The sequence below is a fragment of the Filobasidium floriforme genome (genome assembly GCF_021052385.1).
Source record: "Filobasidium floriforme strain CBS 6241 chromosome Unknown HD553scaffold_23, whole genome shotgun sequence".
Classification (NCBI taxonomy): domain Eukaryota; kingdom Fungi; phylum Basidiomycota; class Tremellomycetes; order Filobasidiales; family Filobasidiaceae; genus Filobasidium; species Filobasidium floriforme.
The window spans coordinates 118,282-142,832 of NW_025763644.1; the positions used below are offsets into that span (position 1 = coordinate 118,282).

Sequence of the window (24,551 nt, forward strand, 5' to 3'; positions counted from 1 at the left end):
TCTGTCTGCTTCTGGCTTCTGGTACAGTTGTACAACCATTGCTGTCTTCTTACATTTTGAGGTCTCCCATAAAGCTGAGCTGGAGAGTAGTAGTAGATACTTCGCCACTTTTGCCCAAACATGGAGAAATACAGCAAGTGGAGGGTGGGTACCGGTCTTTTTTTTACTACCCGCTTGACCTCTTGCTGACCACGCAACGTGAGCAGGACGCCGGTACGGGGGTTCAACCTTTCCTACCACCAGTATCATCATCTGGAGCACCGATACCAGTACGAGCATACAAATCTCTAGCTTACATCGTAGCTACCTTCAAGTTGGCTGTGCTGGTGGTAATTGGAATAGCCTATGCGCTGGTAGTAGCTCTTCCGGAGACGCTGTTGGTGAGTCTGGTCTGAGATCCTCCAAGTCATATACACAGGCTGAAAGCGTCGGTCTCAGGGCTGGGATTCCGGATTGATACCGCTATTGCTAAAATGGCCAGCAGTTGCACTACTACGACTTGCTCTACTGTTCATGGGCTACATCAATATCTCCACGGAGGTGGTTTCTACCAAAAGAGGGTCAGTATATACAAGTCAGTACACGTCGAGCTGATAGACTTATGTACACCGTTCGATCGCCCACCAGACGTATGAAGAGTAACCCTGCTATCAGACCGGTCAAAGGAGATCTCATCGTGGCCAATTGGACGTCGTACATTGACATCATCTACCTTGCATTCCGGTGAGGACTTTCCAGAACCGCTTCGCTTGACACGATGGCGATGCTGACTATGAAGGCTCGACCACCACAGCTTCAGCCCCACGTATGCTTTACCCGTACATGCACCTCCTGCGCTGGATCCTTCGAAAAGCGTCAGCCTGACAGGCCGCCAAACCGGTACCGGATCTTCCAAGATCGACCTCCCCTCCATCTCGGCCGTCCCTAGCTCTCCTCTGCTAGGCTACGTCCCAGTCGGGCTCTTGACAATGATCAACCTCACCGGTCATACTCCGGCTCATACCTTCGCTACTCGGTTCTCTGGCAAGGACGTCAAGCTGTACAGTCTAAAAGACTTGTGCGACAAGGCGCCTGGACCGGTCGTCCTGTTCCCCGAGGGTACGACGACCAACGGCCGAGGACTGCTTCGATCGAGCGAAGGACTGTTCGGGACGGAAGGTTGGGAAGTTCCTGTCCGCCAACGAGCCGTATGGATGTGTTGGTTCAAGTGAGCTACGACCACGTTGGAGATCATTTACGCATCGGTATCATGCTAAAAGCTTCGGTTCTTCTCTGCATAGACATCCTCCTCCTTCGGAATTCTCCCCCTCGGCGACCTTGTCTATACCCGACTCGTCCTCTTCGACGAACCCCCTCTCGCACCTATTCCACTCGCTCCTCTGCACCATGACCACCCGTTCTCTGACCGCCCGATGGCTCCATCCAGACTGTTCGCCCAGCAGCGGGGACTTCCTACCCAGCGAAATCCTCGGACTCAATACCGGCTCGTCTTCAGCTCAGAACAAGAGCGTGTCTCGCTCGGCTGGGAACATGCAGAACGACGTCCTAGCTCAGTGTCTGACGTTGATCATGCTCCAGCTGGGCCGGGCCAAGCAGATCGGGATGGGCTGGGAGGACAAGACGGCGTTCTTGGACTTTTGGCGGGAGAAGAATAGGCGGATCGGCAAGACGAGCAACAAGACGGCGGAGAGCGCTCGTTTGAAAAAGAGGAGATGATCGGGTGGATGGGGCTTGGTTCTTACGTTTCTCATGTAAGATTGAGGTTTCTCCTATATGATTGCTGTTTGGGGAGGGGACGCTTTCGCGAGTCGGGCTGTGTCTTCGTCCCCCTTGCCTCCGATGTCGCCCTACTGCATACTGAGGGGTCCGAGTACCCTTCCGCCCTTTATATGTGTTGAAAGAACGCAACGTCCGTGTAAAGAGCCATTTCGGCGAACCAGATGGCATCGGGAGAGGTGCAACGCTGGCATCCTTGTAGCGTTTCGTGTCGCCCGCTCCTTCTCGCTTACCAACGCTGTTCATGTATTAGATTCGATGAACTGGATTACGCACATCGCAAGAGTTGCCTTGCGACCCCGGCGCATATGAACGAAGAAGCATACATGCATCCGGATGTTTGCGTTCGGTCCCTTGAAAGACGGCAACTACAACCCACTAATCTACACACTAAAACCTAGAAATTCCTCCAGAGCTTCTTGGCAAACGAATCCTTGACCAACGGTGTACCATCATCGGCCAGCGAAGGCGTCTCGTCCTTTTGATCATCGAGATCTCGTCTCCGGCCGTAATCCAGGTCCACCTCGGCTGAACGGGCGAGTTTGGTCTTGAAGGCGAATTTGTATACGACAAAGATGACGGGGAAGAGCGGGAGGAGGATGTATGCGTCGACAAAGTTGCCGGCGTTGAAAGGCGAGAGGGTCGTCCAGCCCTGGACCAGTGCGAGGAAGCACGTCATGAACAGGCCAAAGTAAGAGAAGTAGGGGTACCACAGCGCCTTGAAGGGCAACTGATCGGGAGTCCTTCCCTGGACTTTCCAAGCGCGTCGGAATCGAATGTGCGTGAAGCTGCAAGATTTCGAATACCGGGTTAGCTTTTGGAACCCTTCGTCTCGGGACCGAGATGCTCAAACTCACCTGATTCCAGCCCAGACCAAAAAGGTCGACACACCACTTAAGTTAACGATGTAAGAGTAGGCGGCGGCGGCACCGGTGCTCAAGTTCATCAACGAGAGACACCCGAACAGGTTGGTCGCCAAGACGGCCCATACGGGAACACCTCGCTTGTTGACATATCCGAGGATCTTAGGGGCCATACGTTCCTTGCCCATGTAGCACAAAGTCCGGCTACCGATATAGATCGAACTGTTGACCGCGGAGAGGCAGGTGACGAGGATGAACGTGTTGATCAGATGGACACCGCCTTGCCAGCCGGCTTGTTGGATGGCGATGGTCATGGGCGACTTGAGCGCACGAGATTCACCGTTGATCAGTCCCTCTGCGTTGGCGGGACAGGTCGCACCGAAGAACAAGGCGCTGCCCATGTAGACGAAGAGGATACGCCAGAAGACTTGTCGGATGGCCATCGGGACGGCTTTTTTCGGGTTCTTCGTCTCTGCGCTCATCAATGCGACAGATTCAACGCCGGAGTAGACTATTATCAAGAATTGGTTAGTTCAGATCGACAAGGGCCTTCTTTGTAGGTCGAGAACAGGCGATGTACTCACAAGTACTGCAGAAGACGAACACCTGAGCGACTCCTCGGAACCCATTATTATTGAAAGCGCCGGGGTCGTTCCAATATCTGAACCCGACCTTGTCCCCGTTGACTCCTCCGCTCATGTAGACGATCGAGAAGATGAAATAGGCACAAAGGCCCAGGATCTTGGCCAGAGCCAACCAGAACTCGACCTCTCCGAACGTCTCCACACCGAGGAGCGCGAACGCGAGGAAACTGAACCAGAAGATGAGGAAGTAACCCCATACGGGGACTTTGTCGCTCCAAAAGCTGAGGATGGAGGTGAGGACGTTGTATTCGTTGGCGAGGACGCAGACGAAGACGAGCCAATAGTTCCAACCGACGGCTACTCCGAAGGCCTTGTCGACGAATCGGCCGGAGAGGGAAATGAATGCCCCTCCGGTAGGGTAGAGGGTGGCGAGTTCTCCGAGAGATTGCATGATGGACAGGGCGATTATTCCGATGACTCCGAATCCGATCAAGAGGGAAGCTGGGCCTCCGATGGCCAAGGCGCCTCCGGCACCGATGAGCCTGAACGTTTTGATGACCAAGACGCGGTCAGTCGACCGTTTTGGACAGCAGGATGCGACGAGCAGGGAAATCTGCTTACAATCCTGGTCCGATGATTCCTGCCAAGGCGAGCATACTGTAAGATTTACCAGCCATGTCAGCAGAGTGTCGCCTGTTTCTGCGAGAGACCACACGAGTACTGACCTAATATGTCTTGTCGCCAATCCTCGTTTGACCCCCGAGTCGGGATCGATGGACGAGTAATCCCCTGACGATCCATCGGTAAAGTCATTGTCGTCCGCCTGCGCAGACAGGTAATGGTTCTTGTCTCGTTCCTCATCGTATGTCCCGGCCTTGTCAGGCGAGACGGTAGGTCGTAATGTAGCCATCGCGGATTCGGACCTTTATTGCAGTCACGTCTTTGGATCGTCGAGGATGTGACAAGTGTGGGCAACCAGGCTAACGCGACAGGTGCTTGAGTTGAGGAGAGACAATGAGAGGAACCAGGAGGCGAGAGCGTCGATCATCTTGCTACACTTGCGTGTATATAGGCCATGGACAACCTCAGACGCAAATTCCTCGCTCGATACCCGCACAATGGCCCTGCCGCTTCGGGAATCGGTTGATCGGGGGCGACTGAGCACGGCGATCAGGCGATGATGATGAAAAAATGGCGCAATCCCGAGAGGAAAGCACGTGTTTTTTCCTTCCCCCGTCATGTTCCACCTCGGCAAGGGCGGGAGCTGATAATCGAGAACTTTTGACGATCGCCGATGTCGCGCATTCATTGTCGATATCAAACTTTGCTGCCTTCATTCGTCACAGCCATTGACTTCAAGCTCACCACTGTCAATGGTTGAACACAATGAATAAACCATGAGAAGCCGTCCGGTATCATCATATACTAGGACGGGAGACGCTAAAACGGCCGTTCTTTCTGCACACTGAACTATCGTCATTCATACAAATGATTTACTGCACAGTCAACATCGCATCCAGATAGAAGTTTCCTTCGATTTGATAAACATAGTCGAATACACACTTGACGTATGAGACTCGTCCTTTTACAGCTACGGCTTGTCTATCCCTGATTCTGATGGGGGTTCCGATCTCGAATAGCATCCTGCTTTCACGACCGCTTCTACCAGCCACTCTTCTTCAGATAGGCCATCGCTTTGTTGACCCCAATTTCCTGCCCGAGTGATACCGGAGAACTGCGTGATCGGGGCGAACGAGAAGCGCGGGTCCATCGAGCTGTCTTCTTCCTTGGTAAACACCGTACTGGACGCCGGATCGAGTTGATGCCTCTTTTCAGCACCACCTGTGTCTGAGTATGACTGTGCAGCAAGCACTTGAGGCATCTCGTTTCCAGAACCCAGAGGCGCGATGTAAAAGAGCGGCCTCGGCTTGATCAAACGGTATATCGGGTGGGTGGCAGCATATGCGCAAAAATACGAGACAAGACTGGCAGGTTTCGGATTGACGGTCCATCGACAGTCTAACCTCTGCCGAGCGCATGGAATGCATTGATCCCGCCAACGTGAACCGTTGCTGAATCTCAATTCGCACGTTTCACCAGTAAGATGACATCCATCGCAAGGGTTCGCAGCTGTGATCGGGTGCAGCCAAGCTTGTTCGATCTCTCCATTCCGGCACGTGTAAGCTTGGCCAAAGCATTGCTCGCGGTTGCAGCAGACTCTGAGTCCCTTGTAGTACAACAAGCAAACAAAGGTGCATCGTAGGTCGTTTTCCTCGCAAATAGAACACCTCTTAGACGCAAGGAAGTCGTTTTCCATAGGATCCCGGAGAAACTCTGTGATGTCGGCCTCCGAAGTGATTCGTCGGAATGTCTCCTTGTAGATATCGAATTGACTCATGACGATGGCGCATTCAAGAGTATGTCAAACCGAGTGAGGGTATATCAGTACTTCTGCATTTCCTTACGGTCACCTTCAGCCTTTTCATTCGTCATCAACCATGGCAACCACTGCTTGAAACGCCGCTGGCATATTCCTTTGTCCGTTGATCCTCTAAGAACCTATGGGAATATCGAGGAACCAGTATGGCAAGGTGACTATTCGGGTACTGAGCTACGGAGGCGGTCGAATGAAATATGGAAGCAGGTTGGTTGTGGCGATATGCAGACAGTGATCACGCCTGAGCTGCCCGAGCGCGATGTAACGGGGTATTTCTTGACGATTCGTAGCGGACAAAGAGGATGTCAAACATACAGTCAGAGAGTGGAGTATTCACTAGACAGTCGAGAAGCTTGCAAAGACTGAAACGCCAGTCGTGGTTGACATCTCCTTTGTTGACGTTTCAAGGGGAAGCGAATGATGCATTTCCTTTTTGAGCATCGGTCCGGGATTCGCTATGACCACGACCACGGATAGATTATAAGCTCGACTTCACTATTCTGATCTCTTCACCAGATATTCCAGATAATCACGAGTATCCAAGCGAAATAAAGTACATCCTTTCTGCAACATCCATCGCCTCACGACCTTCTGTTTACGATGTGTGTGTTCACGTGATGTCCCCCTTACGGGGTTGCAATTAGCATGGCCCTTCCCTTCCTCGGGTGACTACATGGCTTGTGTCCAACGCACGTAGGTATGTATAGTAAGTAAGCAACGTAACAGAAAAAGCCAAGTGTCTCGTTAGTCTAGCCAACTCGGGACATAGGGTGCAGTGACGACACGGAATGACTGCCTTTGCCCGAATTGGAACTGTCCATAGTCCCCCCCTCGTATCGGCTGGTCGAGCGGGGTCCCTCCTGGGGGATTGATCCCATCGGGCGGTAGCTTACAAGCAAGCGTGGCAGGGGAGTGCGACCCGTGGCTGGGTCGTTAACTTCTTGTGGGTAACTTTTTCTTTTTTGACTTTTTTTTGATCGAGCCGATGTTCGTGTTCATTGTACTGTACTAAAACCTGCTACCTGGCCATATCACAACCAGTATATCATGGCTCATATCTCACTGCCATGATCGTCACCTCATGCCATATGGCCAAAAGCCGACGAAAGCTCGTTGAGGGGAACACATACACTTCATGAACGATCGATGAACGGGTCCCAGTCGAACCACTTAGGATACCTCGCCTGTCGACCTTGCTGAATTTACGAATTAACTAGCCACCATACGTCATCCTTTCTCACTCAAATCATCGAGCTCGAGCTCGAGCGACGGGTGCCGGTGCCGGTTCCGACGTATTATTCCTTGGCCCTTTCGGATGCCCAAGAAGATGGACGAACTGGAAGATGCAAGGAACGCTGGACGAAGCTTGTTACTGCATATTGATTCCTTGGCTGGCTTCTTCGGCAGAGTCGAGAGCGATGTGATGTGATGTGATCTAGGTTCCGGCAGCGGTGGTCTCGAGGTGGTAGGTGGTAGCCAAGGTATTAAGGAGGAGGATTGCCTTTCACCAACATCCATCATGCCAATACCCGAGGACGAGAGAGAAAGGCGTTTGCCGGGGAACGGGATCATCTATATCCGGGGCGAGGAGAGGGACCAGATAACGCGAGGGCAAAATGTAAGGTGCCCCCTCCTGATCAGCTGACGACCATCGGGATCATCATCGCCACAGCAGAGGGATTCTCGGCTTGACAGAGGGAGTGGGTGAGATGCCGTTTGCCGAGCGATATCCGTTTTGCATTGTTCGCCATATAGCTATTCCGCAGTCGTCTTTCGCTCTCGCCTCCCCCTCAGTTCGCCAAGCCGTGGGCTGCCGGTGCCGAAGCGATCCTCGATGATGATGGTGACCGATGTTGGGTCGTTAGCGCGTAGAGGATCGCTCAACTAGGATATATAGACCACCACCAGACCCCGATCTCGATCATCATCCATCATCCATTCGTCATTCCCCTCCTTTCGCCTCTAACCAATCCATCAAACTTGAACCAGCTACCTCCTTGACAGTTAGCTATCACACACACAACACCCTCACAAGAATGTCTTCCCGCATGACCAACGCCAACGCCAACTCGAACGACATCTTTGACGCCGTGACTGCGGACGATCCGCCTCGATCCGCCTCGCCTGGGATCACGCTCGCTCAGAGCGGTAGCGGGGGGTATCATGCCGAGCCGAACGAACATGTCAAGGGCAAGGTTCAGGGGGATCCTCAGGCGCCGATGATCGTGAGTTGCTCGTCGTCGTCATCGGACTGGAAGGTGTTAAGATCCTGACGATCTGCCTGGTAATTCCGCTCACAGACCGTACAACCGCTTCGAAAGCAAGAGTAAGTCCCCCTCCCACAGTCTGCTTTCATCTATCTAAATAAGAGTTAGATATCAGTTGTTGACCGACCAATCGCATCGTCATGTTTGTCCTTATGATAGGATGCAGCCCTCGTACGCTCAAGATCTAGGAGCTTCGTCCACCGAGCACGGGGCGTACGGGTCGTTCATGCACAGTCTAGGTGATTGTCTAGGAGCATTGGGTAGTATCCCTTGTTGTCCGGTGAGTCTCTCGCTCCTACTCTGCTATCGCACCCGATGCCTTCTATGACCCTTCAAGCAAGCTGATTTTGATTCGTCTTGATCACCGGCCTTCTTTTCGACTCCCGTCGCCAGTTCCCCAACCCGTACAAATCCGTCCCGCAAGGATCCGTCGGTCTCATCTCCCGGTTCGGCCAGTTCTACAAGTCGGTCGACCCTGGGCTCGTCAAGGTGAACGTGACGAGCGAGAACTTGAGGATGGTGGACGTCAAGATTCAATTGAGTACGGTGCCCAAGCAGGCGGTGATGACCAAGGATAACGGTACGTCCGGGGGTTTTCCAATTCTCGTGAACGCGAAGCGATGAAGCAGGGGGACTGATTGGATGATGCTCTTTGATACGCTGTTACGGTCTGTAGTCTCTGGTACGTTCACGCCTTGTGGGAATGCCCTGTTCCCATTAAGAGAGAAACATAAATCGCTCATAACGTGTTATTTGTTTTACATCAGTCGACGTCGACTCGGTCATCTGTTGGCACGTCGTATCACCTTACCGAGCGGCCTTTGGGATCGCCGACGTCAGGACCGCTTTGGTCGAACGAGCTCGTAAGCCATAAGCCTTCACTACCCCTACCTACCTCTAGGTCTCGAGTCTTGATGTCGTATCAGCTAACGAATCGCGCGGATGCTGTCCATAGAAACCACGCTGAGACAGGTCGTGGGGAGTCGATTGCTCCAGACCATCATTACCGATCGAGAAGGAATCGCTGCCGAGATTCAGGAGATCGTGAGTCGGCTTCTCATCGCCATTGACCCCGCATGATCCGCAGACCATCGAACTGACCCGATCCACATGCTTGTTGTCGCTCAGCTTGAAGCGACCGCGGAAAAGTGGGGTGTTAACATCGAGTCCATCTTGTTGAAGGACATTACGTGAGTACCTTACTTAAAGCGAGCGACCAGATGGAGGTATGTTTTGTGGTTACTAATTCCATGTCAATTTCGTTCCGCACGACAGGTTCTCCGAAGAGTTGCAGAACCTCTTCTCTAGTGCCGTAAGCCATTGTTCTGTCCCTTCTGTGCGAGAGATAGCTTTTACTGATTCCGAGATACCGCTTTTTCCAGGCTACGCAAAAGCGTATCGGAGAATCAAAGGTCATTGCCGCCAGAGCAGAAGTCGATGCAGCCAAGCTCATGCGTCAAGCCGCCGATGTGAGTCCACGTGGATCTGGACAACCAGGGTCGGAAGCTAGGAGTCCACGCTGATCCGCTTTGCATTTTTTCGCGCAATAGATCCTGGCTAGTCCTGCCGCTATGCAGATCCGACAGCTGGACGCTTTGCAGAACATGGCCAAGACTTCGGGTAGCAAGGTGGTCTTCGGTGAGTCTCCTCGCATCCTCCCGCCATATCAAATTCGAGGATCTCGCTGATAGCGAATCCCTGTCTCCCTTTATACCTGCAGTACCCATGAATCTGAACAGCATGGGAGGTGCGAGTATGGCAGGCTCGTCCAGCACGGCCCGTCAACAGATCGAAGCTTCCGGTACTCCGGAACAGTACCCGGACGATATGAACGTGACCGGAAGCGATAACCATATGGGGATGGGGATGCAGAGCTTTGGTGACGAGGCGAGGAACGCTTCTATGATCACCCATATGGCCAACATGTGATTATGAGCGACAAACACGGCGATAAGGTAGGAAATGGCATAAGGAGGTAGTGCGGTCCGGGATTCACTCAATGCTATAATGCGAATCGATACTTTGCCTGAATGTAATCATAATACAATTCCGACATGTACATTACTATGCTAGTACGGAGGTTGATTGACAAGTCATATTCCCTATTACCTTGATCAGTTTGGCCTAGCCCTAGCTGGATACCGATCGAGATATGAAGTTCGTTCAAGTCCGCGCCCCACAAAATTGATGGAGATAGGGATGCTAATAGAACTATGGGTAAATCGGACCTCATGTCCTGGCGAATTATCAAAGCTCGGACTGACAATGTTCGGAACGAACCGTTTGGTACCCCTGAAGGTTTGGTACCCCTGAAGGTGATCAAAGTAATGAGCGGTTCCGATCTGAGGGAATACGTGGCGTCGTAGCCATTGCCTCGCCTCGAGAGCAACGGGAAGATCGTCTAGTATGAAGCCGCAGGACAGATTCGGTACCCGCAGAGACCCTTCCCGTAACGCCGACTCGATTCCCGCAGCGGGGGTGGTCTCGATTCCCGTGACGCAATTGCTTGTTCATCTGTTTGCGCGTGGCCGAAAGCTCTTTGACCCATCATTCGTATATCCAATATTGGGAATGCCTGTTACAATCCTTCACAGTATACGTTTATCTCGGACTTCCTATACATCAATCCTAACAAAGCTAAATTACAAAGGATACGAACACGCTGTTGCGCTCGAAACGAGAAGCGCGCAAGGAGCGAATGCTCGGACCTGCGCATCTCCAGCGGCATGTGGAGAGTAAGTTGAATTACTCTGCGACCTGGACGATCGTGTCCTCGCTGGTCTTGGCGACAGTGACCTTCTTTCGGGAGGCGAACGGCGGGTAGTTCTGGTTGTAAATCTCGTCCAACCTGCGCAGAGAGAAAAGGATATGGTTTAGCTATTCGTGTCATCCGACAGTTCAAGCACTGAACCAATGGTACCCACTCTTCGATGGTCCTTCCAACAGTCTCCACACCACAGAACCACCAGATCGCCGTCTCGATGAGATCCCAGACGACAAAGACGAAGATGTATCGGTTCTTCATCCTCTCGAGCGCGATAGGTCCGGCGTAGGTGTTGATGAATCCGAAAAGGCTGACGATGATACCCGAGGCGGCCAATCCCTTGGCACGGGTCGAGCTGGTCAAGTTTTCGGCGGGGTAGACTCCTTGAAGAGGGGTGTAGGTGAAACTGTAGACGACGCTGAACAGGTAGTTGGCTAGACGGCATGGCGGTATGAGATAGCTCAGCATACTATAATTTGATTCTGTGCCGTAACTTTTGAAAGCGCAAGACCTACCCGCAAGAGCTCCCTGACCGAGCTTGTTGTTGGGGTTGATGAATTTACCATCTGCATCCTTGGGTTGTTGAGCGATCAATTCGGACAGTCCTCCGTTGATGGCCAGGAAGACCGAGAGGAAGAAGGTACCGATCGTCAAGACCTTGACTCGAGGCTGTCGAGAAAAGCATCCCGAGAACGACGAATGTAAGCGCGGCTCGAACGCGAAAGGGAATCAAACAGGGCATCGATCTCACCATCTTGTCGGCAAAGAGGGCTCCCGTTACTCCACAGACGGCACCCAAGAACGAACCACCCAAGTTGAGCGCGAGTTGAGTCTTGACGTCGGTGTAACCCAAGTTTTCGTAAATGACGTTTTGGACTGATTCAAGATGATACAGATTGTCAGATTCGACAACTGCTGTATCGCTACGTGAACGGAATCAGAAGATCGGTGCTTACAGTATCCCAATCCGTTACCACTGAATTGACCGAATACCGAGATCAACAGGACCGAGAGCATTCGGTATCGCGAGTTCTTGGTCATGAACAGACCTGTCGACAGGAAGCAGGCAAGAGTCAGTTCAATCGAGCCCAAAGGCGTTTTCAGTTCGTTCGCCACCAACCTCGGTAGTCCCACCACCGCTTGTCACTGCCAGTACTTTCCGCAAGCGCCTCCTCCATCTCTTGCATCTCGAGCTTGACCAGGGCAGAGTTGGGGTTTCCGTTTCCATGGTATTTGACGAGGAAAGCGAGCGCCTCCTCTCGTCGACCGTTGGCAAGCAACCATCGAGGCGACTACAGGATTGTTTGGACCGGTCAATGAACGATCCTGCCCAATATGACGGCTTGACACTCACCTCGGGAAGGAACCAGACCAGGACCATGACGGCGATAGAGTAGGATCCCTGTCCGATCATGGGGATACGCCAAGCCCAGTTGCTCTTGATGTTGTTGCAAGCGTAGCAGACAATGGCGGCCGGAATGGCACCTCCGTTCCATCCGTCTAAAGGGCGATCCGGATGTCAGCGTGCAGTGTGAGGGATCTAGATCAAGATGAGATCTTGGCTTACTGTTGTACAGTCCGACAAATCGACCACGCCATTGAGCGGGCGCGATCTCGACGCAGTAAGCGGGAGCTCCGACACTTGGTGTGGCCGAAAGATATCAGGAAGATCAGTTTATACAGGCGTGACTGACGAAAATACAAAGCCATGGACTCACGTCATGATAGCGATACCGAAACCCAAGACGAAACTGTTTACAGGACAGTCAATCAGACATGCGCCCGTAGATATTGGTTAAAGTCCCAGCTTACCGTCCTCCAACCAACTGCCCGATCGAGTTGGCGCAGGAGACAATGACCATGCCGACCACGATGAAGAAACCTGTCGACCGAGAGGTCAGCTGCTTGATCTCAAAGCGGATCACTTCGAAAGGCTGGTCTGCTCACCTCCGACGAACATCCCCATACGCCTACCGTATTTGTCGCTGACGGGACCGGCAAAGAGCGCACCGATCATGGATCCCACCTTATTTATCAGGAACCGATACACGATCAGCCACAATCGGACATGGTCTCGATGTCGAATTTCAACTAGGACTTACACCATACATGGAGAAAATCTTGGAAACGTCTTCTCCTGTCGTTTCGACCTATGCGTCAAACAAGAAATAGGGCTCATTAGATTGTTAGACGGGAAGGCGAATCTGTTCGCACGCGTTATACTGACTTTGAAGTGATCACGGTACTGGGTCATCGGAGAGATACCCGAGAACAAGGAACCGTCGTACCCTGTAGTAAACAAGGAAGAACGAGTTAGCATGCGATTGATCTGTTTATTTCGATGACGCCTCGTACCGTTGGCACATGATCCGAGGAAGGTAACGAAACTGGAAAAAAGGCGCGCTTCTCGTCAGCCTGCCTGAACCACGTTCCGATCGCCCCGTTCATCGAGCTGGAAGCCCGCAAACCAAACTCACACGCAAAAGTATAGCAAGAACGACGCTTTAGACCTCGGGTTGAGAGGGTCTTGCGCGACAGCAGCAGCGAACGCGGCCGATCGGACTTGCATCAGTTGCGTCTCGGTCATCCCCTTGGTATCGACGTTGAGCGGGTCAAAGCCGACCGAGGGGACCTGTTGAGCGTATTCATTCTCGTAGATTTCGATCTTCTTCTCGTTGGTTGGCGAGTCCAGTTGGGTCTCCTCGATCTTGTTGGAAGACATGTTGGGCAATGCTGAACCGGTCCTCGAGGGATGTTTCGACAAGTGTGACACGCCGACCTGGTCACCGCGATCCCATCCCTCTTTCGATCGTCCATCGTCGCGCTTATATGTATTATGGGTACGGTCCTCCGTGGGGACCCAGGACATTGCTCCGGCCCCGAACGAATTTGATGAGTAGCTCGTATCCACTCGCTATTGTCGAAACACGCAAGAGAATTACCGAAGAGACGCCAGATGTTTCGCCGTCCTGTCGTCTGGCTGCGCTGCAGTGTCCTCGTTGGATCGTCGCGCCTGCCCCGGCGCGGTGCGATGGCGTTCCCCCGACCGACGCCGGCTTTGCTCTCGCGCTCTCGAATACGGCTCTCGGAGTTTGTCGTCTCCTGATGCAGGGGAAAGGGGAAGATCACGGGATGAATGTCTGGGCCTACTCGGAGATCCATTTCGGTCGGTGAGTGGTAGGTTGTCAAACGCTTGGCGAGGGCGAGCACGAGGAAACGCGGAAGCACGTGGATCGAGCACGGAGTCGAGTCGCGAGTTACACCTTGCGGCCTGCATGTGCCCTGCACCTTGTTGTTTCCCGTTTCGCGAACATGCGGATGCTGAAGCGCGGGGACTTGTCGGTTCGACGACCATGTACGTTCGATGCTCTTCACTGCGATCGACCAGGCAAGGCCGCAAGCGCCGAATCGTTTCTTCTGCTGCTCCAGTATCGGAGTCGTCTCCTGTGCACTAGCGTCAGACTCGTCTCGTGTACCAACATCGGGGTTGAACGAGTTGCGTTTTCGGATGCGAGAATTCTCTTCGATACTACTTTTACTGTACATGCCCAAATTCATCTTATTCTTCGTCGCTACTGTATCCGTCACCGTCACCACCGAATTCGATGATCAGCTCATCCAGTCTAGCCTTGTCGGCGACAAGACTTGAAATGTCTTGTTTGATCTTTCCCCTCTGCACACGAAGAGCTGCCGCGATAGATGCCCTTCGTGAAGGAGCCCGCTTCGCGATCGGTTGGTCTCGCACGTAGGATTCGCCGCTTCGTTGGCGACGACGGTCTCCAAATCCTGCGTCTACAGATCCTGCAGCCTCAATCCCCGACCCCGACCCCGACCCCGATTCCAAACCTGACCTGGAGCCCGACCTTGACCTCGACCTCGATCCCGACCCCGATGCGACAGGCTCGAATCCGATCTCAAGTGGGCCGCCTTCGTCGAGAAGACCGTTGGGTCGAAGCGATGGCGACCGAGGTATGGGTCGAAGCGATGGCGACCGAGGTATGGGCGAAGGTGGTGCGACCGCCGATCTCGACCCTGATCCCGACGCCTCAAGGATAGGGACGTGGACATCGACTCCCGATTCCGAACCCGACCTCGAGCCCGACCTCGACCTCGATCTCGACCCGGATGCGATAGGCTCAGAGGGGCCGCCTTCGAAAAGACCGTTCGGTCGGAGTGGCGAAGATGGAGCGGGGGAGGACGAGAGCACAATCTTGTGACATCGGCTAGGGCCTGTGCGGTAGACAACCATCCTATTGTTCGAGATAGGAGATGGCGAAGGACATGGCGAAGGACATGGCGAAGGAGGAGGCGAGGAGAGGAAGAGGGGCTCCTTGCTTTTGCCCTGGTCGGTATTCTTCTCGACAGCCTTCCCTTTGCCCTTGTCCAACGCCTCGACAGCCTTCCCTTTGCCCTTGTCGGCTCGACGGTTCGGCCTCGCTTTGTTTTTCGTGGTCGACGAGGGTCCGCCAATATGGACACCGGCAAACAGGCTAGCTGCGGTGCTAGCACCTGGGAGCCTATTCAAAGAGGGAGCTCGGACGTAGTGATTCACCTCGAGATTCTCTTCTTGATGTCGGCCACGTTTTTCCTTGGAAGATACGGTATACGCGTCATCATCGCCGATCGTGCGGTCAAGGTGTTGTCTGACGAGATCGCAAGCGATCTGGACTTGGATATCCATGGGGGAGGCATCGTCCGATGTGTTGAGGAAGTAGCTGACCTGTGGGAGTGGAAGGGGGAGAATGGAAGGGATAGCTTCGAGTAAGCACGGGCAAGAGACGGGACACGTGATTCCGCGAATCTGACTCACCCTCAGATGAGGTCGGGGAAGATAGTCTCGTACGCGTCTCCTTCCCGAGGAAGTCTGGACAGGCCCATCAGCTTCGTAGGTGATCTCAAAGGGTTGCGTTATGCCAGGGGTACTAGCTATAGCCCGAGCAAACCTTTTGATGTCGGGGGTTTCGGTCAGGAGGTCCACGTAGATCGCACCTAACGAGAGCGCGCCGGTCAGCCTGTGATATTGTTATCGGGATACAAACATGGACGATCACGTACCGGTGACCTGTTCAGGGGTCTCGTAAAACACCCTCAGAGCGCTGCCATGACGAGTGAATCTGCGTCTCGCCACCAAGACGTAAAGGTCCTTCCGATCATCGCTGTCGACATGATAGGCCACACGGACTCGAGGTACATCGTTGTGTTCCGGCCTCACTACGATATGAGCCACACCCTTGAGGCTCAGTCCTGGTAAGGCCAAGTCGTCCTGTACCTGTTTGAGAAGACGGTTTCCCGCCTCCTCGCGGGCGTAGGAATCTCCCGCCTTCTCGCGGGTGAAGGAATCGTCCAGGTCTTTGGGAACCTCTTCCCGATCAGTCCAGATGTAGACGTCGGAAGTGTCGGGGACGCATCGAAGAGTAATGTTGTGGGCGGTAACGAGGTCGCGCATGATTCAGGATTGACGATTGTGTGCGTGCGGGTGCGGGTATGTGTGGTGAGGAAGGGTCTGACGATGATGTCTGGATGTTGGAATGTTGATGATCAGGTCAGTACTACCGAGCGTGTCTCGCGACTTCCAAAGACTTACCGTCCGGATGGGTCGATTGTGTGAGGTGTGTGTGAATCTTGAGAGGTCGAGTCGTGCCGTGCAGGCGAAGAACGAAGAGTAAGAGAGCCGAGTGAGATCTAGGTCCAAGGCTTAGGGAGGCCAGGGGGAAGGAAGAATGTCGTCCCGAAAGAGCTGAACCACGCACAACCCGATTGTTGTTATTGTTGTTGTTGTTGTTGTTGTTGTCGCTGCGAACCAAGAGCGCAAGAGGGAGAGGAGGCCGATGGGAGAACGACAGGGAGAGCTGGAGAGCAGAGCGACCGTGTGTGTACTGTGTACTGTGTACTGTGTGTATACACCGTGTGTGCGTGCGAGTGACGCGTGAGAAACGATTCGAAAAGGGGAGAGGCGAACGTGACACCACACCTTTTTTCGAACCACGTGACCCCCAATTCCCTTTCGTGTCCTCCCTCGCCTCGCACCAGCGAGTATATAAACCCCATCGATCCGGTCCATCGACGACGACCAACCATCGTTCATCATCACCTCCTCCTCCTCCACCAGCAATCTTCGACGACGACGATGACCAGAACGACCAGGACCAGGACCAGGACCAGTACCACCACCACCATCAACTCTCCCTGTGCGGGTTTGTGCATCCCATTCGTGATCGGGGGTCTCGTGTGGGTTTCGCATAAGGGCCGACTGGCCTCGGGGTGTCCGCTAGTACCGGTTCAACCACTCCTGATCACGCTGAACACACGGAAACCCGCATTCCTCCGAAAGCCCGTCCCCATCATGAGATAGCTAGGTGCTTTTGCGCGAGGTCGGGACCCCTCTGGATCGGCGAGGGCGGTGACCCATGTCGAGGATGCGAGTGCGGCAGGGGGGGGTTCGGGCGTCCTGTGAGCGCCGAGCGAATCGGGCATATCTGTGGCGTGGCCACCTCCCCTGAAACCCTTCGTAGCGGACATGGGAGGACGACTTTCGACGACAACGACACGGCGACCGGGCGGTTCGAGGGACGACTTTCGACCACGAGGATGGGGAACACGCCCGGACCGGATTCGACCGCTGCTGAGTTTCTCGATCTTTGTGCTCTCCTTTGCCTCGAGCTGATCCTCCTTTCAACCCGATATGGTCCACATCCCGTGTTCCCTAGGCCCCACCCTACTCCTTTACCCCCGCTTTACTCCTCGTCGGCTAGGACCTCGCAACCGTACCGTCCCGGAACGAAATCGGACTCTGTCCTTCTTTCCCCTTGCGTAAGTCTGACCGTCCGCAGGCTCCACCCGTCACTCTCAATCCTTTCCATACCCGTCAGGTCGTACTCGAACTCGTTTATCATCGCTCATACGATCCTCCATCCTCTTCTTCTTGTTCTCAGTACCTCGGCTTGGACCCGCCAGGTGAGTCCAGTCCGCACGATACTCGGGTTCGGTCAAATCTTCTTCCGCCTTTTGATTTCTCTTTGTTGTCCTTTGGGATTCGATTTCTTGTTCGAGATTGAATCCGGACGCTGATCTGATCCGATTCTTTTGATTTCTTCTGCTCTTCCCGCGATGACTTGCCCAAAAAGCATCGTACTTCAGGTCCCGGAGCCCCCGCTTCCAACACCTCGCAAGGAAGCCGGGATCCGCCGTCTCGTCCTTTATCCCATTCGGCATGTCTTGATCTTCCTCCTCTTCAGTTTCCGGTTTTTCGGTGAACTTTTCCCTCCGTACGTTTCGATCTAGTCATGCTGATCGAATTCTCTCGATCTGTCCTCCATCTAGTATCGCCATGCGGGAGGGAACGACCACAAAGTACCTCGTCCAGAGAGAGTTCGACTTTTGCCAGGTAAGTCTTGGACTCTGTTATCACCGCTGTGTCCGACAAGGAATCGTCTGGCTGGCTGACTTTGTCCCGACATGCTGTTGTTCCCAAAGCACTGCACCGCCTTGCCTTTGGCCGGGCGACTCAACAGTCTCGGCCATTGGGTTCAGAAGAGCCGTCCATACGGCAAGGAAAACATTTGGTATGTTCCCTACCGCAAGCTTTTTCCGATCCGCATAAAGCCGGTGGCTAAACCGCTATCGACGAATCCCTTGTGATGCAGCTTGATTCCGATCTGGTCTTCACCACATATCGGGCCCGGAGGGGGATAGGGGAGGCTTTCGTCAATGGTACCCCGGGCAACCGATAGGTTTTCCTTTGTATAACCTCGAGGACACGAGCTTGTATCGAAGATGTTATATAACTCAGGGCTTTGCTACGATATTGAGATGTTATGTTCAGTTCCGGACCTGTCAAAGAGGCGAGGCTAGCGATGTAGATGCAGACAGACTGGACTTACGATGCCTGAAGCCTGAAGTGTCCCTCATGTCCCGCGCGCGCGTGTTTCTACTTTTCGAGTCTAGTTGCGAATGGTCTTCTCCCGACATGCACTTCGGGCAAGGTAGTGTGGTCTGCTGATAGTGCATACGGGTTTGTCCAAAATCCCTTGGAGTGGCTCGAGCAACGGTCGTTCCGAGCTACCCCGCTCGAAAACCATGACGCGCTATCGCGAGATCGCCATCAGAAATTGAGCCATCCGACCGTAGGTAGTTGAATATCGACAGCTTTCGCGATGCCGCGTGCTTGGTGTTGATCCTCGTCGTTGAATCTGAACAGAATTAGACTTTTGCAGGAAAAGCGGTTTCGTGTTTCGATCCGGTTATTCATTATTGTGGATTGACGAGCGAGATCTAGGGGGGATATGCGTCTTGCTTCGGTCTCCGGTCTCTGGGTACGTCGCGCATGGATGATGGATGATCAAGTTGAAGTCATGATCGTACCGCCAGCCAGGTCCGTGCTCCTAATAATAATCCTTCTGAGCATGGTCCATCTGTTGACAAGCAAGACCCAAGGGGGGTTACAGAGGGGATCCATGTCTCGATTGACTATGCCAACTGTGTATACCGTAAGTCAGATCCTGCCGTTATCCGTAGGGCGAGAATCGCGCGACCTCATCTCCGAGAGACGTCATCCAATTGCAGGTCTGTCCGCCAGAACATCGCTTTTTGGTTCGACCAGAGCTTGTCGGTCACGATAGCCCGACGGCCAGAGCGAGCTAAGCGTCTTATCGAGGAAGAGCTTCGCGCTTCTCGCATCCGGGTGATGTCGCACGGATGTAACGGCGCTCTTTGGCATAACGTTCGCAAGATGGTTCAAGCCGGATGTCGTTGTTTCCTTGCGACCGACGAAGCGGATTCATTTCCATGATCCGACTGACTAGCGTCGTTCGTTATCGGCTCAACGGCAGGGATAGGCGGCTTATGCACATACGTGCAGCGCGGATAGTGTCCTGATCCAGAGTCGCTCGGCCGTGCTGATTTCGTTTCTGCGGCATGGCAAGAATCTGCAGTAGACGGAGAAAAGGAGTAATGTTAGATCCGGCTGTGACCGCATCCCAATGATAGCATGACGCAACGCTCACCATGCTCCTCGTCAATAAAGGTAATGCCGACTCGCGATTCCTGTCTCTGAAAGCTTCATCTGGCCCCAAGCAAAAGCTCTAAGACGGGATCACAGAAGCATCTTCACCAGTCGTAGAAATGTCTCGTGCACAAAGAGCAAGCTCTCTAAGATTGTGTCAACGAGAACAAATTGGACTATTGGCGGGCGAGGGTCAGGCTAATCGAGGTCTGCTCGGGTGATTTTTGACGTTCCGACGGGAGGTACGATTCCTAGACTGCCTGCGAGTAGCGAAGGCGCCGACATCGCTAGGACACTTGCACAATTATCTATGAATTTCTGTGTGTTTCCGAGTCATCGAACCATTTGATAGTAGCAAATCTAAGTCGCTTATCCCTGAAAACCCCGATGATCCTCGACCACCTCGTTTGCGGATTAACGTAGGTCGCGCGGGGGGTTTTCTATGACGATCTCTGATTGGCTTGGGTGAAACAGGGGAGGCGCAGAAAGAAGGAAGCGCAAGCGACGGATGCAACAAAGTAAACAAGAGCAAAAACGTGACGATCTGGATCGTCACGTTTTTGGCTGCATCAATTATATCGGGTCGATGGTTGAAGTGACCTAATCGACCCGGATTTACCACTCGATACTGCTTGCGTCCTCCTACTTGATGCTGACTAGCAAGTCCCGTGTTACCCGATGTCGCATTGAGAGTCGACAAGCAATGAGCTTTTCTCCAGAGCCTTTTTCACTTGAAATCTAAAATGAACACGGTCAGCTCTCTTACATGAAAATGAGCTTGCAGCCGGTCTGCCCCATGCGCTTCGTGTACTTCGATTGCTTCACCGCAACTGTTTAGCCACCACAGATTCTTGACCTGTAGTGAGTTCATGCGTCTGGCTGATATCAACCTGTGGGAATGCTTAATGCGATGAGTGTGAGGTGATATGTACAATGTTGTAGATACGAATGTGTGTATGCTAATGCTTGTCTGGTCCATGCAAATGCGAAGAAGGGATGTCCTGTTCTATTCAATGCTGATGCTGCCAATCCTCCTGCCGACCTTAGTTGGCGACCGTGTTACTGTTATCCTTGCACGAAAATGCTCCTCCGACCTTTCCGTTGTTGAATGCGTCGATGATGTCGACAATGACGGCGCTGTGAATGGCGACGTCGAAGTCAGCTTGAGCATTCGCTTGATGACCAAATAAGTGAGCAAGAGCGACTCACTAAGTTCCAGCCACCGTGACGAACGCGCCAATGAGGAAGAAAAGCGCATGTAACCCCGCTCCCAACTTCTTCTTCATCGCGCCCTTGAACGCGCCCGGGTTCAGACTGAACCACATGAGAGCCGGCGCCATGATCGAGATCGGTCCGAAACACAGGCTTCCGATCAGACTGATGAGCTGACCAAAGAACGGGATGGCTTCGGCTAGCAGCCATCCGATGAATCCGACCAAGAAGGTGCAGGAGAGCCAGACGACCCAGTGTGTTTTCGTATCCGAGGTCAGGTGGCGCGAGTCTCGCAGAATCCTGACGAATAGGGATTTGGCGGCGATATGAGTCAGAGTGGCAGCTGGAGGATCGGAAAAGGATCGCAGGTCAGTATCGCTATCTATATTGGCTTGACCTAGATGCAGGTCGACTTGCCTCCAGCGATCAGTCCGGGAATAGCGATGGCGTAGGCGATGATCTTCAAGGTAGGACCAGCTGAACCAAGCGCGGGGGAAGCGACCCATTGACCGCAGTAGCTGCAAATTCGAACCAGACCTAATCAGCTCTCCAAGTCCGAGAAACATCTTGGTAACAATTTCGCGCGTGGACTTACTAGAAGACCACGGTAGAGAATGCCAAGTACGCCGCATTGATCCATCCCATACAGACGTATAACGCCTTGTTGTAATCCTGGGGCCGTCTCATCTCTGCCAGGACGGGAATGTACCCAGGCGTGTTCCCGGAAGAAGAAAAGATGGCCAGACTCGCCGAAAATGCGCTGGTAAACGTCGTCGCGGCTGCGGGGTAGGCGGAGAAGCCGAGTTCGAAAGGTCCAGTTTGCGGAGCAGCGGCCGGTCGATCGGGTATGGTCACCGCGATGACGATGATCATGATGGCGACGACGATACTGAAGAACCCTACCCAGGTGACCCAGGCGAGATGGGAGATCTTGCGGATGCTGGCGATGCAGGTGATGACGATGTAGCTGACTACGCTGAAGACCACCGTACACGTAGCGTGGGAGGAGACGGCGTTCAGAGCGATCGTCAGACCGAGCATGGAGACACCTGCGGCGAGGATCCAAGTGAGGAGGTAGAGGGCTTCCGTGAGGTACATGGCGATGTTGGCAGTTCGAGGTCCATATCCCCAGTCCGTAGCCATGATGCTAAGAATCGGTGCAAGGTGGAAAATAAGCATTGCAGCGGATTCGAAGCAAACATGATACACGCTCCTACTTACTGAATTGCATCAGGCAAGGCGTGGAAAGATGGGTGCTTGATCTTGAATTTGCCCATGAGGTACGCCATATCTGAATGAGGCGTTGTGGTTTTTTTGTAACCGGGAAACAGAAGTCGGCTTCGGGATCGCATGACGTCCTGAATTGATCAGACTCACAAGTATTAAGGATACCCCAGAATAAGACAAAGATGATCCCCGCTACGAGGCCCAAGGTGTAGAACGACGTAGGGATGGACAGCACACCGATCCCAAAAGTCATTTTGGTGAAAAAGACCGATGCTACCCAGTCAACGGAACATTAGCATCGTCGTCCGTTCCAGGGAAACACCCTCTGCTCTCCAGACCGACTGACCTTTCATCCATCCGACGGTCCGGAAATCAACCTCTCCCTCTGCGAACGGATCCCGCTCCACCTTGCCCGCAGCATCGATCTGGGAACGCGAGTCAGGCGTAGCGGTCCCTGCCGCATGAGCTTCCTTGGCCTCGAGGGCAGACATTTGTGGCTTGCTGAGGGTGTTGTGGTTGTATCAAACGACAAGTATGAGTTGCTATGTGTCTGTGTATACCTAGTTGCTATGCTGTTGCCGTGCTGTTGTCAGAGATGAAATAGGGGTAAATTTCGAAGTTTCATCGGGTCCAGGAGCGTTCCTTCCACCAACTTTCTTGCCGCCGGTGGATCCACCTACTGATTTCGGGTAAGAAAAGGATTCACGTCACGTGACGATGACAATGACGGGATCAATTAGCCGCCCGAAACTCAATAGTCTCCGATCAAATCGGCGATTCTCATGTTCGATCAAGAACATCCCGAACAGCATGTACGAGGGTATATGGTAGACCTTCGGCTTCGGTGATCGGTGATACAGGATTCGAGACGAAAATACTTTATGTCTACTGTATTGAGCGATTCTCGGGTTCGGACAACCGAAGTGGCGTTCTTGGCTGTTTCGATGTTGCACCTCCAGCCGAGAACTGTTTGATCTTTTGCGTTTCAGACATCCGGTCGATTATCATGTGCCGAGTGGATTTCATGGTCGAGAGCCTAGCAAAAGAACAGTTCGCCCTGCCGATCATGACAGAGAGACTCGAGATGTCGTAGCGGGCAGCGATACTATCTAAAAAAAAAGTCCGCGACTGGGCTGCAGTGAACAGGCGCACCACCCGATTGATCACAATACATAGCTACCAACATGCAGTGTACAATTCGTCGATTTCCCTGCAAAGATCTCCATCTCCGAGGTCGAGCGCCATTGTATTAGAATTTCTTCCACGCTATATGACATTAGCTGGAGGCCGATATAACACGTCCGGCTGGCGAAGACATCAAACAACCTTGTCAACCCATAATTCGCAACAACTCCCTTGATAATTCTCTGTTTGATAGCGTTCAACATCAGATCTTTGTCTCGCTCTGTCCTGGTGACCCAGTCACATACCTGTTATCTTCATGTTCATTCCGTCGGAGCATGCTCCAATAGTAGCACCGCCTATGAAGGAATACCTGTCCTGGAGTTTTTTGGAGGCAGTGCGGACACTGTTTGGAGCCACCTTGTACAGCATACATCGATTCTTGTTGGCATCGCTTTCCTCCGTGAACTTCAATCCTCGACAATAACCCTCGTCTTCATGGTAGGAGACAAATATTGTGTTAGTACGAAACTCAAGGTAGCTTGAAAAGCGGAACACCGTTCGTTACATACTGTACTGATCTTGTAGGTTAGCGTTCAGCTGATCGTCGGGAGGTGCCAGACGTTGACACTCTGTGATACAATCAATGAGAGTTGCCTTTTCTTGAGCTTCTTTGAGAACTGGCGACCGAGATTGCTGCCCCTCGGGTCGCTCGCGATCAGTCTAATGGATTCACAACATCGGTCAGTCACATCTTAGCCCTGGTTAACCTGGTAATCACTAGATACAGGCTCACGAAGTGGGAGAACGAAACAGTCGCATTCTCGAACACGGCGAAGACCTGGACATCCTCTCCTTGAGCGCTCTTGTCTGCTCCGACACAATATCGCGGTTCCGCTTGACTAACAGCGAGGCCTGTCGCCAAGGCAATGAGGGTTGCAAGAAAGGTGTACCTCATGGTCCGCAAATTTCGTTTCGCTTTGTCAACTATCTGCAGGCAACCTCGAACGAAACACACGCGACGAGGTTCTTGAGCCATCTACGATCACTGTTTTAGCTATTCCCTGACCCGTGAACCACCGCCTGACCGATGCGCGCTTCCCCTTGAAACGTTGACAAAGGGACCACAAACCCCTGAATCCGCCTTGAGCTTTCCCTTGGCTTGAGCGAAACCGGATCACTGAAGCCCCTCAGACTGATAACAAGAAGCGTACAGATCGACAGGAGACACTTGGCTAGTTATTTCTTGTTACGTTGTTGTCTAGTTGTCTGTAGACAGCCAAAGGACACAACATGTA

General features: G+C 53.0%; 9 protein-coding genes across 9 annotated transcripts; 4 read left to right on the forward strand and 5 right to left on the reverse strand.

Annotated features, from left to right (window-relative positions):
* The first annotated feature begins 45 nt into the window (after positions 1-45).
* HD553DRAFT_300208 (uncharacterized protein) lies at positions 46-2,092 on the forward strand. Its single transcript, XM_046178628.1, has 6 exons — positions 46-144; positions 207-380; positions 439-560; positions 628-723; positions 794-1,207; positions 1,281-2,092. Exons 1-6 carry the CDS (start codon positions 121-123, stop codon positions 1,714-1,716), a joined length of 1,266 nt encoding a protein of 421 aa, XP_046033645.1. The 5' UTR covers positions 46-120; the 3' UTR covers positions 1,717-2,092.
* Positions 2,093-4,311, reverse strand: HD553DRAFT_317832 (AAT family amino acid transporter). Its single transcript, XM_046180801.1, has 5 exons — positions 3,949-4,311; positions 3,845-3,880; positions 3,224-3,765; positions 2,634-3,150; positions 2,093-2,564 (listed from the first exon to the last, which is right to left on the reverse strand). The coding sequence occupies exons 1-5, from the start codon at positions 4,131-4,133 to the stop codon at positions 2,174-2,176; spliced, it is 1,671 nt and encodes a 556-aa protein (XP_046033646.1). The 5' UTR covers positions 4,134-4,311; the 3' UTR covers positions 2,093-2,173.
* A 405-nt stretch (positions 4,312-4,716) lies between these two features.
* Positions 4,717-5,714, reverse strand: HD553DRAFT_362478 (uncharacterized protein; the record flags this gene model as incomplete). Its single annotated transcript, XM_046183994.1, has 2 exons — positions 4,890-5,714; positions 4,717-4,785 (listed from the first exon to the last, which is right to left on the reverse strand). Exons 1-2 carry the CDS (start codon positions 5,619-5,621, stop codon positions 4,717-4,719), a joined length of 801 nt encoding a protein of 266 aa, XP_046033647.1. The 5' UTR covers positions 5,622-5,714.
* A 1,982-nt stretch (positions 5,715-7,696) lies between these two features.
* HD553DRAFT_345211 (stomatin-like protein) lies at positions 7,697-9,856 on the forward strand (the record flags this gene model as incomplete). The annotated part of the gene is made up of 12 exons (XM_046183075.1): positions 7,697-7,885; positions 7,961-7,986; positions 8,087-8,207; positions 8,321-8,507; positions 8,604-8,609; positions 8,695-8,790; positions 8,883-8,971; positions 9,056-9,117; positions 9,203-9,239; positions 9,310-9,396; positions 9,478-9,565; positions 9,648-9,856. 12 exons carry the CDS (start codon positions 7,697-7,699, stop codon positions 9,854-9,856), a joined length of 1,197 nt encoding a protein of 398 aa, XP_046033648.1.
* Positions 9,857-10,468: 612 nt separating this feature from the next.
* HD553DRAFT_352358 (uncharacterized protein) lies at positions 10,469-13,569 on the reverse strand. Its single transcript, XM_046183691.1, has 15 exons — positions 13,169-13,569; positions 13,047-13,078; positions 12,919-12,980; positions 12,794-12,841; positions 12,639-12,717; positions 12,504-12,573; positions 12,410-12,442; positions 12,259-12,332; positions 12,046-12,191; positions 11,812-11,983; positions 11,648-11,740; positions 11,443-11,567; positions 11,207-11,360; positions 10,852-11,125; positions 10,469-10,775 (listed from the first exon to the last, which is right to left on the reverse strand). Exons 1-15 carry the CDS (start codon positions 13,558-13,560, stop codon positions 10,673-10,675), a joined length of 1,857 nt encoding a protein of 618 aa, XP_046033649.1. The 5' UTR covers positions 13,561-13,569; the 3' UTR covers positions 10,469-10,672.
* Positions 13,570-14,670: 1,101 nt separating this feature from the next.
* Positions 14,671-16,439, forward strand: HD553DRAFT_317856 (uncharacterized protein). Its single transcript, XM_046180802.1, has 4 exons — positions 14,671-15,411; positions 15,502-15,680; positions 15,747-16,207; positions 16,276-16,439. The coding sequence occupies exons 1-3, from the start codon at positions 15,163-15,165 to the stop codon at positions 15,940-15,942; spliced, it is 624 nt and encodes a 207-aa protein (XP_046033650.1). The 5' UTR covers positions 14,671-15,162; the 3' UTR covers positions 15,943-16,207; positions 16,276-16,439.
* A 94-nt stretch (positions 16,440-16,533) lies between these two features.
* Positions 16,534-19,479, forward strand: HD553DRAFT_337064 (uncharacterized protein; the record flags this gene model as incomplete). Its single annotated transcript, XM_046182260.1, has 9 exons — positions 16,534-16,919; positions 16,964-17,645; positions 17,829-17,956; positions 18,012-18,075; positions 18,165-18,253; positions 18,694-18,814; positions 19,114-19,177; positions 19,206-19,253; positions 19,310-19,479. Exons 1-9 carry the CDS (start codon positions 16,819-16,821, stop codon positions 19,477-19,479), a joined length of 1,467 nt encoding a protein of 488 aa, XP_046033651.1. The 5' UTR covers positions 16,534-16,818.
* Positions 19,480-20,581: 1,102 nt separating this feature from the next.
* HD553DRAFT_288619 (putative amino acid transporter) lies at positions 20,582-22,719 on the reverse strand. Its single transcript, XM_046178301.1, has 7 exons — positions 22,478-22,719; positions 22,282-22,404; positions 22,126-22,195; positions 21,500-22,051; positions 21,322-21,422; positions 20,902-21,247; positions 20,582-20,829 (listed from the first exon to the last, which is right to left on the reverse strand). Exons 1-7 carry the CDS (start codon positions 22,620-22,622, stop codon positions 20,736-20,738), a joined length of 1,431 nt encoding a protein of 476 aa, XP_046033652.1. The 5' UTR covers positions 22,623-22,719; the 3' UTR covers positions 20,582-20,735.
* Positions 22,720-22,980: 261 nt separating this feature from the next.
* Positions 22,981-24,341, reverse strand: HD553DRAFT_317862 (uncharacterized protein). Its single transcript, XM_046180803.1, has 4 exons — positions 24,050-24,341; positions 23,826-23,976; positions 23,562-23,747; positions 22,981-23,498 (listed from the first exon to the last, which is right to left on the reverse strand). The coding sequence occupies exons 1-4, from the start codon at positions 24,290-24,292 to the stop codon at positions 23,449-23,451; spliced, it is 630 nt and encodes a 209-aa protein (XP_046033653.1). The 5' UTR covers positions 24,293-24,341; the 3' UTR covers positions 22,981-23,448.
* Positions 24,342-24,551: the final 210 nt, after the last annotated feature.

Bases quoted from the DNA above. Each gene is read 5' to 3' on its own strand.
- HD553DRAFT_300208 (XM_046178628.1), top strand. From the start codon at position 121: ATGGAGAAATACAGCAAGTGGAGG. The intron at 724-793 runs GTGAGGACTTTC...CGACCACCACAG, and splicing joins ATCATCTACCTTGCATTCCG to CTTCAGCCCCACGTATGCTT. The intron at 1,208-1,280 runs GTGAGCTACGAC...TTCTCTGCATAG, and splicing joins GTATGGATGTGTTGGTTCAA to ACATCCTCCTCCTTCGGAAT.
- HD553DRAFT_317832 (XM_046180801.1), bottom strand. From the start codon at position 4,133: ATGGCTACATTACGACCTACCGTCTCGCCTGACAAGGCCGGGACATAC. The intron at 3,766-3,844 runs GTAAGCAGATTT...CAAAACGTTCAG, and splicing joins GGAATCATCGGACCAGGATT to GCTCATCGGTGCCGGAGGCG. The intron at 3,151-3,223 runs GTGAGTACATCG...TCTTGATAATAG, and splicing joins GTTCGTCTTCTGCAGTACTT to TCTACTCCGGCGTTGAATCT.
- HD553DRAFT_352358 (XM_046183691.1), bottom strand. From the start codon at position 13,560: ATGTCCTGGGTCCCCACGGAGGACCGTACCCATAATACATATAAGCGC. The intron at 13,079-13,168 runs GTGAGTTTGGTT...CCTTTTTTCCAG, and splicing joins TTCTTGCTATACTTTTGCGT to TTTCGTTACCTTCCTCGGAT. The intron at 11,984-12,045 runs GTGAGTGTCAAG...ACAATCCTGTAG, and splicing joins TGGTCTGGTTCCTTCCCGAG to TCGCCTCGATGGTTGCTTGC.
- HD553DRAFT_317856 (XM_046180802.1), top strand. From the start codon at position 15,163: ATGGACACCGGCAAACAGGCTAGCTGCGGTGCTAGCACCTGGGAGCCT. The intron at 15,412-15,501 runs CTGTGGGAGTGG...AATCTGACTCAC, and splicing joins GTGTTGAGGAAGTAGCTGAC to CCTCAGATGAGGTCGGGGAA. The intron at 15,681-15,746 runs CTAACGAGAGCG...ACGATCACGTAC, and splicing joins GAGGTCCACGTAGATCGCAC to CGGTGACCTGTTCAGGGGTC.
- HD553DRAFT_288619 (XM_046178301.1), bottom strand. From the start codon at position 22,622: ATGTCTGCCCTCGAGGCCAAGGAAGCTCATGCGGCAGGGACCGCTACG. The intron at 22,196-22,281 runs GTGAGTCTGATC...CGCCTCATTCAG, and splicing joins CTGGGGTATCCTTAATACTT to ATATGGCGTACCTCATGGGC. The intron at 21,423-21,499 runs GTAAGTCCACGC...TCGAATTTGCAG, and splicing joins TTCTCTACCGTGGTCTTCTA to CTACTGCGGTCAATGGGTCG.
- HD553DRAFT_317862 (XM_046180803.1), bottom strand. From the start codon at position 24,292: ATGGCTCAAGAACCTCGTCGCGTGTGTTTCGTTCGAGGTTGCCTGCAG. The intron at 23,977-24,049 runs GTGAGCCTGTAT...TGAATCCATTAG, and splicing joins CTGTTTCGTTCTCCCACTTC to ACTGATCGCGAGCGACCCGA. The intron at 23,748-23,825 runs GTATGTAACGAA...CCTACCATGAAG, and splicing joins TAACCTACAAGATCAGTACA to ACGAGGGTTATTGTCGAGGA.